This window comes from Rhinoderma darwinii, chromosome 6 (genome assembly GCF_050947455.1).
Source record: "Rhinoderma darwinii isolate aRhiDar2 chromosome 6, aRhiDar2.hap1, whole genome shotgun sequence".
Taxonomy (NCBI): Eukaryota; Metazoa; Chordata; class Amphibia; order Anura; family Rhinodermatidae; genus Rhinoderma; species Rhinoderma darwinii.
This window is the reverse complement of record NC_134692.1, coordinates 120,616,301-120,631,857: the sequence shown is the minus strand read 5'-3', so window position 1 is coordinate 120,631,857 and position 15,557 is coordinate 120,616,301. Positions and strand designations below refer to the sequence as shown.

The window sequence follows — 15,557 nt, the reverse complement described above, 5'->3', positions numbered from 1 at the left end:
ACTTATGTGAATTAAAGTTTGTTTTTCATTTGTTCATTTAGATTGCCTTTTTTGCAATTTTAAGTACTTTTTTTAAAATTTTTAATTCTGTTTGCTTAGACTGGCTTGTATATTTTGCCACCACACTATTCTTTACTCTATGCCCACTTAAGCAGCAGATCATTGTTAATCAATACAATACATATCCCTCAGGAAGCAGATACATTGGATTTTCTGATGAACAGGCCATTTGGGTTTGTTAGCGTTGTTCTTACGAATAGTCCCGATTTTTATATTTGCTTACGAGAGGTGTACTGTGTGTGTGTGTATATGTGTATATGTGTGTGTGTGTGTATATGTGTGTGTGTGTATATATATATATATATTTCAAAAAATATTTTGCAGCACTCCAATAGGCAAAAAAAATTTGATTTATTCAGTAAACATCAAGCAGAAATTGCAACGTTTCAGTCCTGCAATAGGACTGAAACGTTGCAATTTCTACTTGAAGTGGACTGAATAAATCAAATTTTTTTGCCTATTGGAGTGCTGCAAAATCTTCTTTTTTGTAATATCTGTATTTAGTCCAAGGATCAGGGCTACTTGCTGTACATCCAGTTTTATATATATATATATATATATATATATATATATATATATATATATATTCACACAGTGAATGGCCAATTTGGGATTGGAGCTTACCTGTATGGAAATTAAATGTGTGACCCCCGGAGTGCAGCATAAAATCTAGTGATCAAGTTTTCCATGGATCAGTTTTAGTGTGAATCCACATTAGAATGGAAAAATCACACGATCTGAGTGACTTTGAACGAGGCCTGGTCATTGGTGCTAGACTAGCCGGCCTAGTATTCCAAAAACTGTCACCCTTGTGGGGATTTCTCATGCAACAGTGTCAAGAGTAAACCTAGAATGGTGTGATCCAGGAAAAACATCCAGCAAAAGGGAATTCTGTGGACGTCAACAACTTGTCACTAAAAGGAATCGGAGGAGGATGTCCAGAATCGTTCTGACGAACTGGCAGTTCACAGTTAAAAATAAATAAATAAAAAATTGCAGCTGAATACAAGGGCTGGCGCTTCAACTAACGTGTCCGAACACACAACTGGTCATTCTGTAGCACGGATGGGCTATAACAACAGACAAGCAGTTCAAATGGAAAAGGCGAGACTTCAGGCAAAAGAGCAAAAATTGCATTACTGAGCAGTGGAAAAACATCAACCGGTCAGATGAATCCAGATTTCTGCTGCACCATGCGAAATAGAGGGTCAAAATTTGGCAAAAACTGCCTGAGTCGATGAATCCTTTTGTCAGATATGAACAGTTCAGGCTGGTGGAGGTTGGGTAATGGTGGGGAATATTTTCTTGGCACACCCTCGGTCCTGATACCTGTGGCCACCTAAGCATTGTGACTGACAAAGTTCATCTCTTCATGGCAGCTGTTTACCCTATGCCAGCAGTAACTGCGAGATGCTATCCTGTCCACATGGGCAAATATTCCTGCTGCCAAATTTCAACATCTAGTGAAATCTGTCATGAGGAATTGCTGCAGTTCTGAAGGCCAAATGCGCTATTAAATGAGCACCTCTAATAAAGTGGCCATTCATTGTATATAGATGGATATTATTTTTATTTATATTTTGCATTATTAGGCGCGGTACATAACTGTACTACATCTCTAATCCCCGAAAAGATGGTAACTGTTACCTGTAAATCAAGCATTATAAAAAAGGATCCATGGAAGCGAATACGTTTTATTAGTGTCCTTCAATAGGCATGAGAGTAGGCATCAATTCTACAGCAGGTCTTGGGGGAGGGGAGGGGGCTCATGTATAAAAATAATCAGTAAGTACCTGCTATGAACAGACCCACTGCTTTTGTATATGACCCCAGAGTGTGCGGTGATCTAATATTCCCAGGGGTCCATCTGGGCAATCCATTAGGAACTAACCGAGGCCTCCTTATGTGCCGCCTTATTACCAGTTGGTAATGAATAGCTGGATGTTGTCTTAAGGACCGTGTTAAGTTCAGTGCACAAAATAGCTGCCCATACCGGTTTTCGAGGATCCCTATTTTCCATAGACTTCCTTTAGTAAGCATCTTCTATAATAATTGCGGCTGGACAGGGACACTTTGTGGGGAAAAATGAGTTGTGAGGCTTTTTTCTGTACCAATACTAATCTGATCACATCTCCGAGCGAAGACACTGGATGCGTAGTAAGGGCAGGTATAGATCCTAGTGGTAATGTCTTGCAGATGGGCTGTATGTAGTAACTCGTAGGTGTATAATGTCATTTTCTCTTCCAAGATATCCTCGAACAGCGTGATCTGTAATGACATTATTCTGTAATGAAGTTTAGGCATGGATAATGGATTCAGAAGTAGGAGTCTCTGACCTGTCAACCAAAAAGAGATAAAGCTGAAAACGAACTGCAGTCGTCTCTTTACCATAGGCAATATTCTCTAAATTGGAGAGGCAATCTGAGGCGGCGCAGCTTCTGTGAATCTATCCGGCACGGCTAGCTGTGGAATAAGCCGTCCACGACGATCCTCAAACAAGGGCTGAAGAATCATACGTTGCCTCGATTTATTCAAAAAGATCAAGCAATGGGCAAAAGAAGCATGAGTTTGCATAGCTTTTGAACACCCATGCTTACAAGTCACGCTCTTCTCTTGGTCTACGTTTCCATTGGCTGCTTAATTTGCTGTCATCTTCACTGTTGTGTCCAGACATTTTGTTTGTTCCAGCCTTGCATCTGCTTTCTTTGTAATTTTGAAATGTCATTTGTTCCTAAACTTTTTGTAACTTTTTTTTTTTTTTTTTTAATTTTTTTTACAACATTAGGTTTAAAGAGTAACTATGCTTACCATGGACAGACAGCAGCATGCCTACAGCCAGTCCGTTCTCAATAGCGGAAATGGTTAAATTGAACCTCCTTATACATAAAATATGAAATGTGAAACAGGTGGAAGCTATTTTCGTCTGTTAGTGTTAGACGATTGCTGCAATAAGTATGCCCCAGATAATTGAGATATTGTATGACTTCATCCCTGCACACAAACTGGCCTAAGATTTTGTCTTTAGGGATCGCCCCTGGATTTATTCCAGAGCTTGTCTTAAGATTTGGTCACGCACAGTAGAAGACTTTTTAGTCTTGATGTGCCTTGTAATGTAGTCAGGGATTCTCCTAGTGAAAGGATTTTATGACCAATATATGAAATAATGTAAACTCCTTTTGGGAAACTCATAAGGGCCGTGTTCCCAGATATTTTAGTCTTCATTTAAATTTCCCCTTGCAATTTGGAGACGGACTTAAAAACTTAAGTAACTTGAAAAATATGTGCGGATAAAATTAAAAGCAAATGTCCTGTAAGTGAAGAGAATAGTCCTGGAGGTCCTTGTGATGTGCCGCTATTTGTGGGATTCTTTCTTAATCGTGTGATCTTTGTATCTTCAGGTGGAAGAGTGAAGACGTGGAAACGCAGATGGTTCATCTTGACTGATAACTGCCTTTATTACTTTGAATACACAACGGTGAGTAGCTCAGGTACCTAAAAGAATGACGGGACTCTTAGACAATTATCGGGTGTCTTGAAGAATGACGGGACAATTATCGGTAACTTGAAGAATGACGGGACTCTTAGACAATTATCGGGTATCTTGAAGAATGACGGGATAATTATCGGTAACTTGAGGAATGACGGGACTCTTACACAATTATCGGGTATCTTGAGGAATGACGGGACTCTTAGACAATTATCGGGTATCTTGAAGAATGACGGGACAATTATCGGTAACTTGAGGAATGACGGGACTCTTAGACAATTATCGGGTATCTTGAAGAATGACGGGATAATTATCGGTAACTTGAGGAATGACGGGACTCTTACACAATTATCGGGTATCTTGAGGAATGACGGGACTCTTAGACAATTATCGGGTATCTTGAATGATGGGACAATTATCGGTAACTTGAGGAATGATGGGACTCTTACACAATTATCGGGTATCTTGAAGAATGACGGGACTCTTGGACAATTATCGGGTATCTTGAAGAATGATGGGACAATTATCGGTAACTTGAGGAATGACGGGACTCTTACACAATTATCGGGTATCTTGAGGAATGACGGGACTCTTGGACAATTATCGGGTATCTTGAGGAATGACGGGACTCTTACACAATTATCGGGTATCTTGAGGAATGACGGGACTCTTAGACAATTATCAATGGCTAGAATGGCATTATTATAATGTACCCACAAGCCTAAAGCCATTACATTATGCCCACACAGCTAAATGTAAACCAAGTGGTATACTTCAAGAAATCGGCACCTACATATATATGGGTATCTTTATGACAGAAAATAGTACTTTAAAATTTGGGTGCAAACAACACCGTGATTTACATTATGCTACTGTGCATCCAAAACATGGTTATCCAATCGGGGTTGTCCGGACTTGTGTATATAAAAGGGTATGCAACCAGTATACTTTCAATTCCTCAGTATTTTCCAAAATGTCTGCTTGCTGTCAGTGAATGAATACATCCCTGTTTAGATCTAGTTCCTGGAAACCAGTCCTGATCATGTTCAACTCCGCTCCGATTATTACAAGAGAGCTCTAAAACAGCTTTGTATTTTTATTTTTTTTGTATTAAGCATGATTAAGTGCCACGCAGTAAACCAACACATACTCATCACACGGTCTTAAAAGGTGATCTAAACACGTCGAACAATTGTGTACTATGATTCACTCTGTAAAAAGTGCCAAAGTAGGCTTTAAAATCCATTATGCTTTTTTCTATGAGCTGTTGTTTCTTGAGACTCCTCAATTTCTTGCATTTTGACTCCCCCTGGTGGACCGTAAGATTATTGCACAATCACTAGATCCAGATATCCATTGCAGATATAATAACATATTTACTTGTTTAATCATCCATTATCTGCTTTAACAGGATAAAGAGCCAAGAGGGATAATTCCTTTGGAAAATTTAAGCATCAGAGAAGTTGAAGATCCCCGAAAACCAGTAAGTATTTTGTTTTTTCACATGGTACTCCCATCCTTTATAGTGTCATTGTTGTTTTAGGCGAATTTTCTGAATAAGCAGTCATGCGTGAACATGATTAAGAACACTATTTGTGACCCTTTGCGTGACTATCATCAATCATCATTTTCCCCCTCTGCAGGCTCCATATCTAAATCCCTCTGAACTCCGCTCCAGAAGGGGCGGAGACTTGCTGCTATGATGTCTCCCATACGCTGCACACAAAGAGGAAATCCTGCTCCCCTATCTCTCTTTCTTACACACACAAGTAGTAGTAGCCGCAGCAGCATGGATGACATTATACAGCAGTAATGACTGTTGATCCATCACTGGGGGACATAGAGACAGAGAGAGACACCTAGAAGCTGCTGCTTCTAGTAAGTGTTCTATCTCTTTGCAGTAGCGCTCTCCTCCTCCCCTCCCCATAGACATGCATGGGCAGCAGCTGTAACCTCATCTCTCAATGAGACTGCTAACCGGTCTCATCACTGCCTCACTATAGATGGATTTTACCAGTGAATTTAGAGTGAGTGACCAGTTAGTCAATGCTTAAAGGGAACCTGTCACCAGCATTTCACCTATTGAACTCTACTCACTGCCCGCTGCGGTCAAAAGCTTATTGCCGTTATCCCCTCTCCTAAACTCCTTCTCAGACCGTAAATAACGGTCTGCAAACGTTTTGCGCATTTTATGGTAATAATTCTTCAGTCTCGTTTGTTCCTCTTCTTCTTATGCCCGCCCATCGCCGAAAACTGGCCCGTCCTGAATGTGTAAATCTCGTTTGTATGGTCCGACACCTTCCTCTGCTTCGTCCGGGCCTCAAATCTAGTTACTGCGACTGGGCCATTATGGTGTCCCTGTATGCGCACGCACCATAACAGAACATCGATGCGCATGCGCGGCATTTTGTGTGTGCTGGGGGGAGGCGAGCAGCTGTCAATCAAAAGTAAGGAGGCGAGGTAACTCGGAAAGGAATGAGGAATGAAGATATGACTTTTATGCTCATTAGCATACGGCACAGGAACACTAAAAAACTGAATATTAAAGGTACAGAGCCGACTTAGAAGATAATTATAGGTTACATAAAAATTTTCACCCTCTTCCACCAGGTATTGCTGGTTTAATAGGTGAAATGCTGGTGACAGGTTCCCTTTAAGGCAGGTATAGGGGGGGGAAGTGGCATCTGATATGTTGGCAGTGTCATTTTTTCCTTAATAAGATATTTTACCAAGTTTCTTATCTAGGCTTGAACTATTGATTTTTTGGAAACATGATTGATATGACCAGTACTCTTTAACAAATGGGGTCAATTGGGTGTCCCTACACAGTCTGATACTGTCCAATTGGTGGTGTCAATGTCAGACTGTGTAGTGACATGCTCATTTGACTAGGAAAATAATAACGCCAAGTTGTCAATTAATTCATACATTTCCAGGAGGCATAAAGGAGGAATAGCACAGTGCAGAGTTCTAATAAAGATGCCCTAGAATTGTTCTTTTACGCTACAGGTCCTCTTTTTAAAGTGTTTCTAGAGTCATAACTAACAACTGATTGTCAAGGTCGAAATCTGCTATATAGTATGGTAAGCGGGGGGGGGGGGGGGTGTTAATAGAAGGTGGACAATAGATACTAAAAGACGGTGATGGATCATTTGTATTTTCTATATCTCCACACTCGGCAGTAATGCAATGCACATGACTGTAATGTATTTGGTCATATAAAAGGTTCCCTGCCTGACGGCCCTGATAACCTCTGACTCCTCCATTTTTATTTCAGAACTGTTTTGAGTTATTCAATCCAAGCCATAAAGGACAAGTTATTAAAGCCTGTAAAACGGAAGCAGATGGGAGAGTGGTGGAAGGAAACCATGTTGTGTACAGAATATCTGCACCAACACCTGAAGAGAAGGAAGAATGGATCAAGTCCATAAAGTGAGTAATAGCCGCCACATAGGAGTCCGAAAATAATGTATAGAAATCCTGAAGACCTGTCGTCACTCATCAGAGTAGATGCTGCATAATGGTGGTGAAAGGTCTCTAACCGCTGCAGGACCAGGCGCCGTTTTTAGCACGCGTTCGTTAAACGGCTATCGCTTCTTTTTTTATCAATGTAGTTTTCTTTCCTTATAATGTTTATACACATTATTTTTGCCTTTTTTTTATTTATTTTTATTTAAAGCATATTTAGGCTTTTAGTTTAGAAAAAAAAAGTTTATTTAATTGTTTTTGGTTTATTTAACTTTTTTTTTAATTTTGTTATTATTAGGGTCTGTCCCTCAAAGCGCAGAAAAGGCCTTTTGAGTGACTTTATTTTTTTACATGATACTTTTCCACTGTAGATAGCGCTGCACAGCAGGGGAAATCAGCCCTGTTCTAGTGACTATTGTCACCGTTAGGGCTGTGATAGGTCTGGTTAGACCCAGCAGTCCTCTCCATCTACCGGCATCCTGGCGATCACACAGCCACTGCCCCTATACTTTATACAGCGTAGTTGAGCGCTGTGTACGGAAGTACAGGGAAGACAAAAGCGGTGAAAACCACTTCTGTCCCAAACGCTCAAGCAGCAAGCTTAAACCTGCGCCGTCTATATACAGTGGACGGTCCTCAAACCAAGAGGACAACTAGTCCAGTCGATTGTGACCGACCGCTACTAGATGTGGCATGACCTATATACTAGTTAATCCGTCTAATATTAAAGGTTTTAAATATTTTCCTCCCATGATTCTTTGCACAGCAGTAAAATCGCGGCTTTACGGCACCTGACTTTCAATGTCTCCCTATGGGGAATAAAGTACCATTGCAAATAATCCAACTTGGTCAGATTTTTTTGCACTGGTCGCAAGGCGGCTTGCAAAATTATTATCCATAGGTACACATTATAGTTGCTGTACAGTAATCCCTTGATTTTACTACGACTGAATATTGTCGTGTACCCTGGGCTGTGCCCTCCGTGTAATCTGTAGTGTGTTCTCTCCTAATAAATTCCTTCTCTTTCTTCTACCTGTAGAGCAAGTATTAGCAAAGATCCCTTCTATGACATGCTGGCGACAAGGAAGAGGAGAATTGCTAATAAGAAATAGCCTATGTGGTTGTGATGAAGTGTCACTCCTGGTACGAGATAAAGGACCAACCTTAATCTAGACTGCAAATGCCTCAACCTGCTACACCAGAAACGCTACTCCCAGTGAGAACGTCTGTCCGACCATATTACCGGTATCCCCTCAGAATCTCAGCACTGTGCTATCCAGATTCCCACCGTCGTTTAATTTATTTCATTTAAAAAAAAAAAAAAATCCATTTTTAATATGGAGTCCGGCCATTGTAAACTCGAAGACGCCCTCGAAGAATTCCTCATCATGATGTAATTAACACTAAATCCATATCCATAGTGCATTCATCTCTGATTTCATGTTCCTCTCCATTCAAGTTTTCTTTTTCTAAAATGGCAGCTATGTAGACGGTACTAAACACCGTAGACCAGGCGAGGTGCGAGCATAGCATGGCGTGATGGTCATTGTTTTGCTACGGCCGCCCTTCGCTCTCCTGTAAGCCGCTTATATCCATACATCCTCCCTATTGTTCCTGGACGTGAAGGACGAGCCTGCTGCAGCCCTCTTGGGGAAATCTGGTTTATTTCACATTCAAATAATCTCTGAATATCCACTGAATATTGAACCTATAAGCTAACGTGTCATCTGTACAGTTTTTCTATTTGATATAAAACATATATATATCAGGTAGCACCAGCTTATATTGACGCTACATATAATTGTTAATAGCAGGGGAATTACACGATTGTGCCTGCTTTTTGTTCAGTCTGGGGAGCAAGACCGTTCTGTTGTGTAGAGCGCCTCCAGCTGGTTATCAAGAGGACGAGTCTATCCATCCATCATCTTATAATGCAGTGTTTACTCCACTGCAGCAACTGGTTTGATGTGTAATACAAGAACATTAAGATTTACGCCTTAAACAGTCAATCGGTCATTCTGATGCTACCAAAGGCCTTTTGTTCTTGCCAATTTAGCCATTGGATATGTCACCCATGGAGTCACCAGTGCGGAGATGGAACGATCAACTTACAGGTTGCGTTGCAAGGACATCAATCACTAAGCTAACCCTCTATATGATATAAAGATGTATGAAAGTGGGCACAGGTCCCTGGTGGGTAATTATAATACAAATGGCAGTTCTTCATAGGGCCATGTACGGACTTTCCAGTTTTCCTAAGTTTATACATATTGTAGCACTTTTGATCATTAAAGGTCAATTCTGCTATGGGTGGAATTCGGAGCAGGACCATGGGCTTTAATGGTGTGGTCAAATACGGTCAATTCTTTTGTAGATTTGGGGTCCTAGAGATAAAGCAGCCATTATCTGTAGTAGAACATCTTTGTGACTGCCCATTTTTCCGGGGACCAATTGACATCCATGGACAGTCATAGATTTCAATGTCATGGGAACCTTCTGGCTGCGTGAAAGTAACCATTTATTTGACATTGCCTCACTCCTAATACAACCAACAATTCTACATTTAGAGCGGCTTCGTTCTTTCAAGGTGACGCACAAATCATCTTGCAACCGGTTTGTTACAAAAAAATAAATAATCCCTCTTTGGAGATGATGGTTGAAGTAAGATAATGGCCTTAGAAATATTATCTATAGGTTGTTTAGCGGCATGACCCCTGCCTCAGAAATGGGGACGTGTGTAAACTGTATATATTTAATGGGTTAAATATTCCGGTTCTGGGCACTATGCTAACCTGGACACACATTTCATCCGCTATCTAGACTAGGTTCTCTGTGTGTGATGTTACACGGTCATATATAGTAGGCAACTGCTTGGAGTCCATTGTTAATTTAAAGGGGCGCTCTCTCATTCCATAGTGCAATGTGTTGTAGATTTTGGGAAAGTACCAGGAGCTTATTTTATATCAAAGCTAGAGTTAAAGGAAAGCTTAGATGGGGGGCACACAAATTGCAGCTACTCTCTATCTATTATTCTTCTCGAACAGTGGGCGTATTTCGGCACGGCTGAACAAGAGATATATATCGGTCTTAATAGTTGAACATGTGACACAATGCCAGTTATCGGTGGCAGACAATGGTACGCAGCAATCTAGAGGAGTATTTTTCATACTGTGAGGAAGGCTGTGCCAGTAATGTGCCCCTCCTCTATATGTTGGTGTGGCGCAGCTCATGGGTGCAGTTTTCACAAGTGATCATAAGCTTCACCGTCCTTTCTCTGGCTGCAGCAAAATCCGGTTTTGTAACAAAATTTACTCATTTTATACTTTAGATAAATAAATTTTTGGGATTTTGCCATTCCTGTGCTGTTACTACCCCGATGCAGTAGTTGGTACTCCTGGTATGTGATATACTTAAAGGGGTTTTCCGAGTTCATAAAAGAGGAGGGGGGGGGGGGGGGGGGAATCACTGAAAGGACATTTGTGTGGGAAGAGGCCCATGTCATAGTCAAAATCTAGTCTCTAGTAGAAGCAAGAGGCCTAATCTCAACCCTGCAGATGAAATCTCCAGACACTGAAGACCAACCAAACAGTAGAAGGACCTTGTTCTCCATAAACTTTCTCCTTCTCTGCTATACCGTATGTTGATCGGATGGTGTTGACAATCTAATGGACTTTTCTTCTAGATCCAGGCCTGTCTGGTATTGTTGAGCATCTAAAAAGTCAGCCTGAGTCATGTTCGGGCTGGAGGACACACTTGAGAGTTGTCAAGAATTGTCACTTTAATGACCAAGACCTGACTTTTTTTTCAAACAATTGAACGCTATTTAAATGGAGGTTGCAATCAAATTAAAGACGGAAAATTTGTAGTGGATTATAGTGTGTGATATGTCTAGAGGTTCGGATGAGCGTAAGGCTTCAAATGTGATGAGTAGTCTGATACGCCTTCCAACTACATAACAATGTAAGGCAGTGTTTTGTTGTTGTTGTTGTTTTTTAGCTCCAACGGGTCATGATTTGAGGATATCCCATAGGGTTTATTCACATGGTGCCGTCAAATCGTTTTTTGTTTTGTTTTTTTATTTATTTATTTTTACAGCAAAATTGTGTCAAAATTGAGCAGTCCTAACCTGCGATTTATTCCGCACAATGTGAATAAGCCCATAGCGAGATCATGTGGCATTTCCTGATGCATTGACAATAATTATGTCACCTGTATAATAAGGAAATCTATAAAACATGACCTACTGGAGGATGCTTTAGGACCAGAGATAAAAAACACTGACTAAACATTGTCGCCCACCGGAGGGGTGAGTAGAGTCGACAAGTCTCTAGACTTCTGCCTCCACGGTCCTGGCATCTCCTCTCTGAATTCTGACCAGGAACGCTTGATACTATTACACAGTTGAAGACTATTTTCCTAGAGCCAGCAAATTGATTGAATCGCCCTTTTGAATAGGTTTTATCAACCTCGACTTTTACTAATGGATGGAAGCAACAAGAAGTGTATATTTTGTACGTGGTCTATAGGGAGTGGACTCGCTATGTACATAGGCCTGTGAACGTTAAGCAGATTATTTGATCTGTGTTCATCTAACACGTCAACGTCTCCTACTGTAAAATAATTTTTGCTTAAAAAAAAAATAGTATATTCAGGTCGGTCACTGACCTCTCAAGACTTCTTTGAAGGCATCAGCAGGTCTGGAAGTGGTAAGTGCCTTCCTCCTTTGCTGTGAATACCATCACCTGAACAAGCACATACGAGCAAATCTATTCATACTGAAGGATTTACACAGGGAGAGTTGCTGCCGACAACGATAATATTTTGGACATTTAAAACGATACAATCAGGGCAATTATCGGGAACGAGCATTTGCCCGATAATTGGCCAGTGTGAAAGGGCCTTAAGTCACACTTAGAAACTAACTTCTATCTACATTATCACATCCTACAGTTACCCAAGTCTTATGCCGGCCATAGGATAGTTTTGAGCTGAACCCTCGTTTCTTGACTCCTCCATACAAATGCGCTCAGTTCTGTCAAGCATTCATGTTTATTTCAATAGGGGGAGAAGAATGAGCAACCAATACTCAATCCTATCCCTCAACCGGGCACAATCAACTTGACACTGTTGACTGATCCCAAAAAAACTACTGGTGGGTTTCTCTGACATTCATCTAATGTGTATGGCCAGCTTTAGAGAAACCAGTGTTTGGCAGTTCGTCCCAGACAATGGGGAGTTTTCACTCTCGTAGGGCGGCCAAATTGAATCCCATTACAAACCGGCTTTTAGGCAAGTGCTACCTTATGACTATTTTGTCTGAACTTTGTGACGGTTATTGGTGACTTTCATCAACATCAGGTATAATTGAAGTTGCATCGCAAATATTATTGTACTGTGACTCGGTTACCATGTAGTCTTCATGTCTTTTTGGTTGAGTGCCTACCTTATCTGGTTAAAGTTGCCTGCATAAGCAGTAATCCACATTAAACATTGAAATCCACATCCTATCATGCCTCCGTAATGTCACCTTCCTACTGGCTGTCCCGGGTCTGACTCTATGACCATCCCCGGCTTAGTACATTATCCTATATCTGGGCTATTGCACAGCTGGTGCTTATCAAGTGAATATTTACCTCAGTTGAGGAATTTTCTTTGCGTTGGACCCATATGGTGCAAAATAACTTGTTTCTTTCTCATGTAGAGGAGTGATCTCCCTTGGCTCTATATGTGCTCCTACGTTTTACTATTAACTATTTTATTCCATTGACTGCGCAGACCCGATTCAGGCTGCGCACCCCACATTGTCTGTGTTTTTTGCTTTTATTTTTGGATTTTGAGAGAAGAGTAAAAGTTTCCATTTCCCTCCTCTCTTTGGGGGTTTACAGCAAACCGTGATATGTGTGTGGACCTGACCCTACTGTGACTTATTTCCAGTGTTGCAGTGGCTCGTCCTTTCTTGTTACTTGCACTGACGCATTTGTTTCCAATTTTCATTGTTTTTAAGGTTGTGCAGACCGCAAAAAAATATATATAAAAATCACTTCCAAGATTCAGCTGGCCTAAATCTTGTGCTCAGAACAAATATTAGGAACTTTTTTTATGTCATTATAGTGGTTTGTGCTTTTACAATATAACATTTATATTTTACAGAATCATTCTGTTTCCAATGTACAGCAATGCATACTGGGCAAATCCATTTCTACGTATCTACTAGTGCTATTGGGTTGTTCATAGACGACTCTTAGCATGGGGTTTGTGTGGGTATCGTTCTCTTATTTATTTTTTAGTAAATGCAGAATGTTTCTATTGCATTGAAAATGTAAATATTGTACAGTTGTATATTCTATAGCTTATGTGCAAAAATGTAAACCCGATTCTTTGCATGAAGGATTCTCTTTCTTTTCAGAGTATATAACTCAAGACCAATAATTATGGGGGGGGGATTTGCAAATACTGTTACCTTTCATGGAATATAATAAAAGGCGTATATTGTTCAAACAGGCTTGGGTTTTGTTTTTGTCATTCGACAATGGTTTCTAGTGTCGGCTTTCTTCATAAAGGCCGCTATAAATGATACCCGTATCTTACCGACAGGACCTGCATTGAAACGGTTGAGGAATTAATTGTTTTTCTGCTGCTGCCCTTATTTATATGATTTGTCCTACTTGTCAGGCGAGAAGTTTCTGCCGGCTTCTTATTGGAAGCTGTTGATAAGGATCTACTCACACGTCATGGTTAAACTGTAGCGTTTTGCTGCCATTTAAAAAAAAAAAATGCAATAGAAATAGAATGCCGTTCCCCTAAATTGTTACATGGTTCAAACCAAATTTCACTTTAAACTATCATCACTCCATTTCCAGTATATGTTACATAAGGGGAGACAATATTTTATAGTTAGGCCTTATGAACACGACTGTGTTCGGTCCATGATATACGGGCCGCATTTCCCGGACCGAACACAGTTCAAGGATCGGGCTCCTAGCATCATATTTATGTATGACTGAGTCACTGCCTCCCCGCGGGACTACTGTCCCTTACTGAAAACCCGTTTCAGGACAGTATTCCCACAGGGAGGCAGGGACACCTAGCGTTGTACATAATTATGATCCTAGGAGTTCTGCTCCCTGAACTGTGTTCGGTCCGGGAAATGCGACCAACATACAGACCGTATATCATGGACCAAACACGGCAGTGCGCATGAGGCCTTAAGGTAAATAAATATTATTTACAAAGACCTTTTGGGTTCACACAATAAATCAAACTGGGATTACAGACTAAGGCCTCATTCAGATGACTGTAATATGGCCACAAGACCCAGACAAAGCTGGTGACCCATGGGCACTGGTCTTGCAGCCATTATACGGGCAAAGGCATCTTGGCCATTTGAATGAGGCCTACGGCTGTTTTAACGCTCGTCAAAGACACCATGACCGCTACATTTGGCATGGCAACCTCAGAGTCCACAGTTAAGGAAGAGGGTTGTAAATACTTCATTGTATAACAATGTTCTTACAGGTCAGTAAAAGTCTTTTTGAAAACCTGTCCGTTTTTGTACTTAAAACCCTAAAACATGACGCTTTACTTTATTATTTCCATTTATAAGAACACTAAACACCACCAGCAGGGAAAACCTCTATTGATGTGCGCATGTGTTCTACCCAGGGGCGGACCAGTGCATACGAGGGACATCCAGTGGGTCAAGTTCTGATAGTAGTGGGCCTTAAAGGTCCAGCAGAAGACAACCCCATTCGAAGCTGACTTTGGAGCCAATCACTTGCCACTAGTCTCTCAGGGTGATCTTGATCATATCTCCTGTGTGTACAATAATAAGGTTTCTGATGCAATTAAAAGTAGATGTGCACATGTTCTGTATGGATGGAGAGTGGGACCTCAGAATGTTTTCCCCTATTGGGCCCAAAAAAAGCCAGTCAGATACTGGTACTACCCCACAGTTAGGATTCCCCCCCCCCCCCCCCCCCAGTATTCAGAATCCTATTTTAATATGCTAGTATTAATAAAAACAGTCCTCTACACCAGGGTCAGCAACCTTCAGCACTCCAACTGTTGTGGAACTACAACTCCCAGCATATCATGACAGTCAAATGCTTTATTATTCAGGACGTGCTGGGTGTTGTAGTTTCCCAACAGTTGGCGTGCCGAAGGTTGCTGACCCCTGGTGTACAGAATATATTAGTACTGTTCTAATATATTAATAAATATGGACAAGGTTGGTTAACTGGATCAATTTATATTTGCTCTTGCAGTCTTGATATCCTGTCATAAATCAAACAATTGACAAGCAACTTGTTCTCAATTTATATCTTCCTATATTTGACATTATTTTGGCCAACCTACACTGGTGACATGCAGCGAATGGCGTTACCTGCCTAGGTTGCTCTAGATCAGTGGTTCACAAACTTTGAGGCCGGGACCCACTTTTGGCCGAGACAATTTTGTTTGGGACCCTCCACTATCGTACTTAACCCCATTTAGTCTGATTTATGTCAACATCATTCGTAGTTAGAGGCCGGTACCTAGGTCC

The 15,557-nt window shown here is 40.9% G+C and overlaps 1 protein-coding gene across 1 annotated transcript in view; it reads left to right on the top strand.

The window, feature by feature from the left end:
* The window catches only part of CYTH3 (cytohesin 3), a 105,307-nt gene extending 94,855 nt beyond the window's left edge, over window positions 1–10,452 (top strand). The window contains exons 10-13 of the mRNA XM_075830201.1: window positions 3,459–3,535; window positions 4,959–5,030; window positions 6,825–6,979; window positions 8,055–10,452. Coding sequence (XP_075686316.1) covers window positions 3,459–3,535; window positions 4,959–5,030; window positions 6,825–6,979; window positions 8,055–8,127 — 377 coding nt within the window. The 3' untranslated portion in view covers window positions 8,128–10,452. The remainder of the gene's footprint in view (window positions 1–3,458; window positions 3,536–4,958; window positions 5,031–6,824; window positions 6,980–8,054) is intronic.
* Window positions 10,453–15,557: the final 5,105 nt, after the last annotated feature.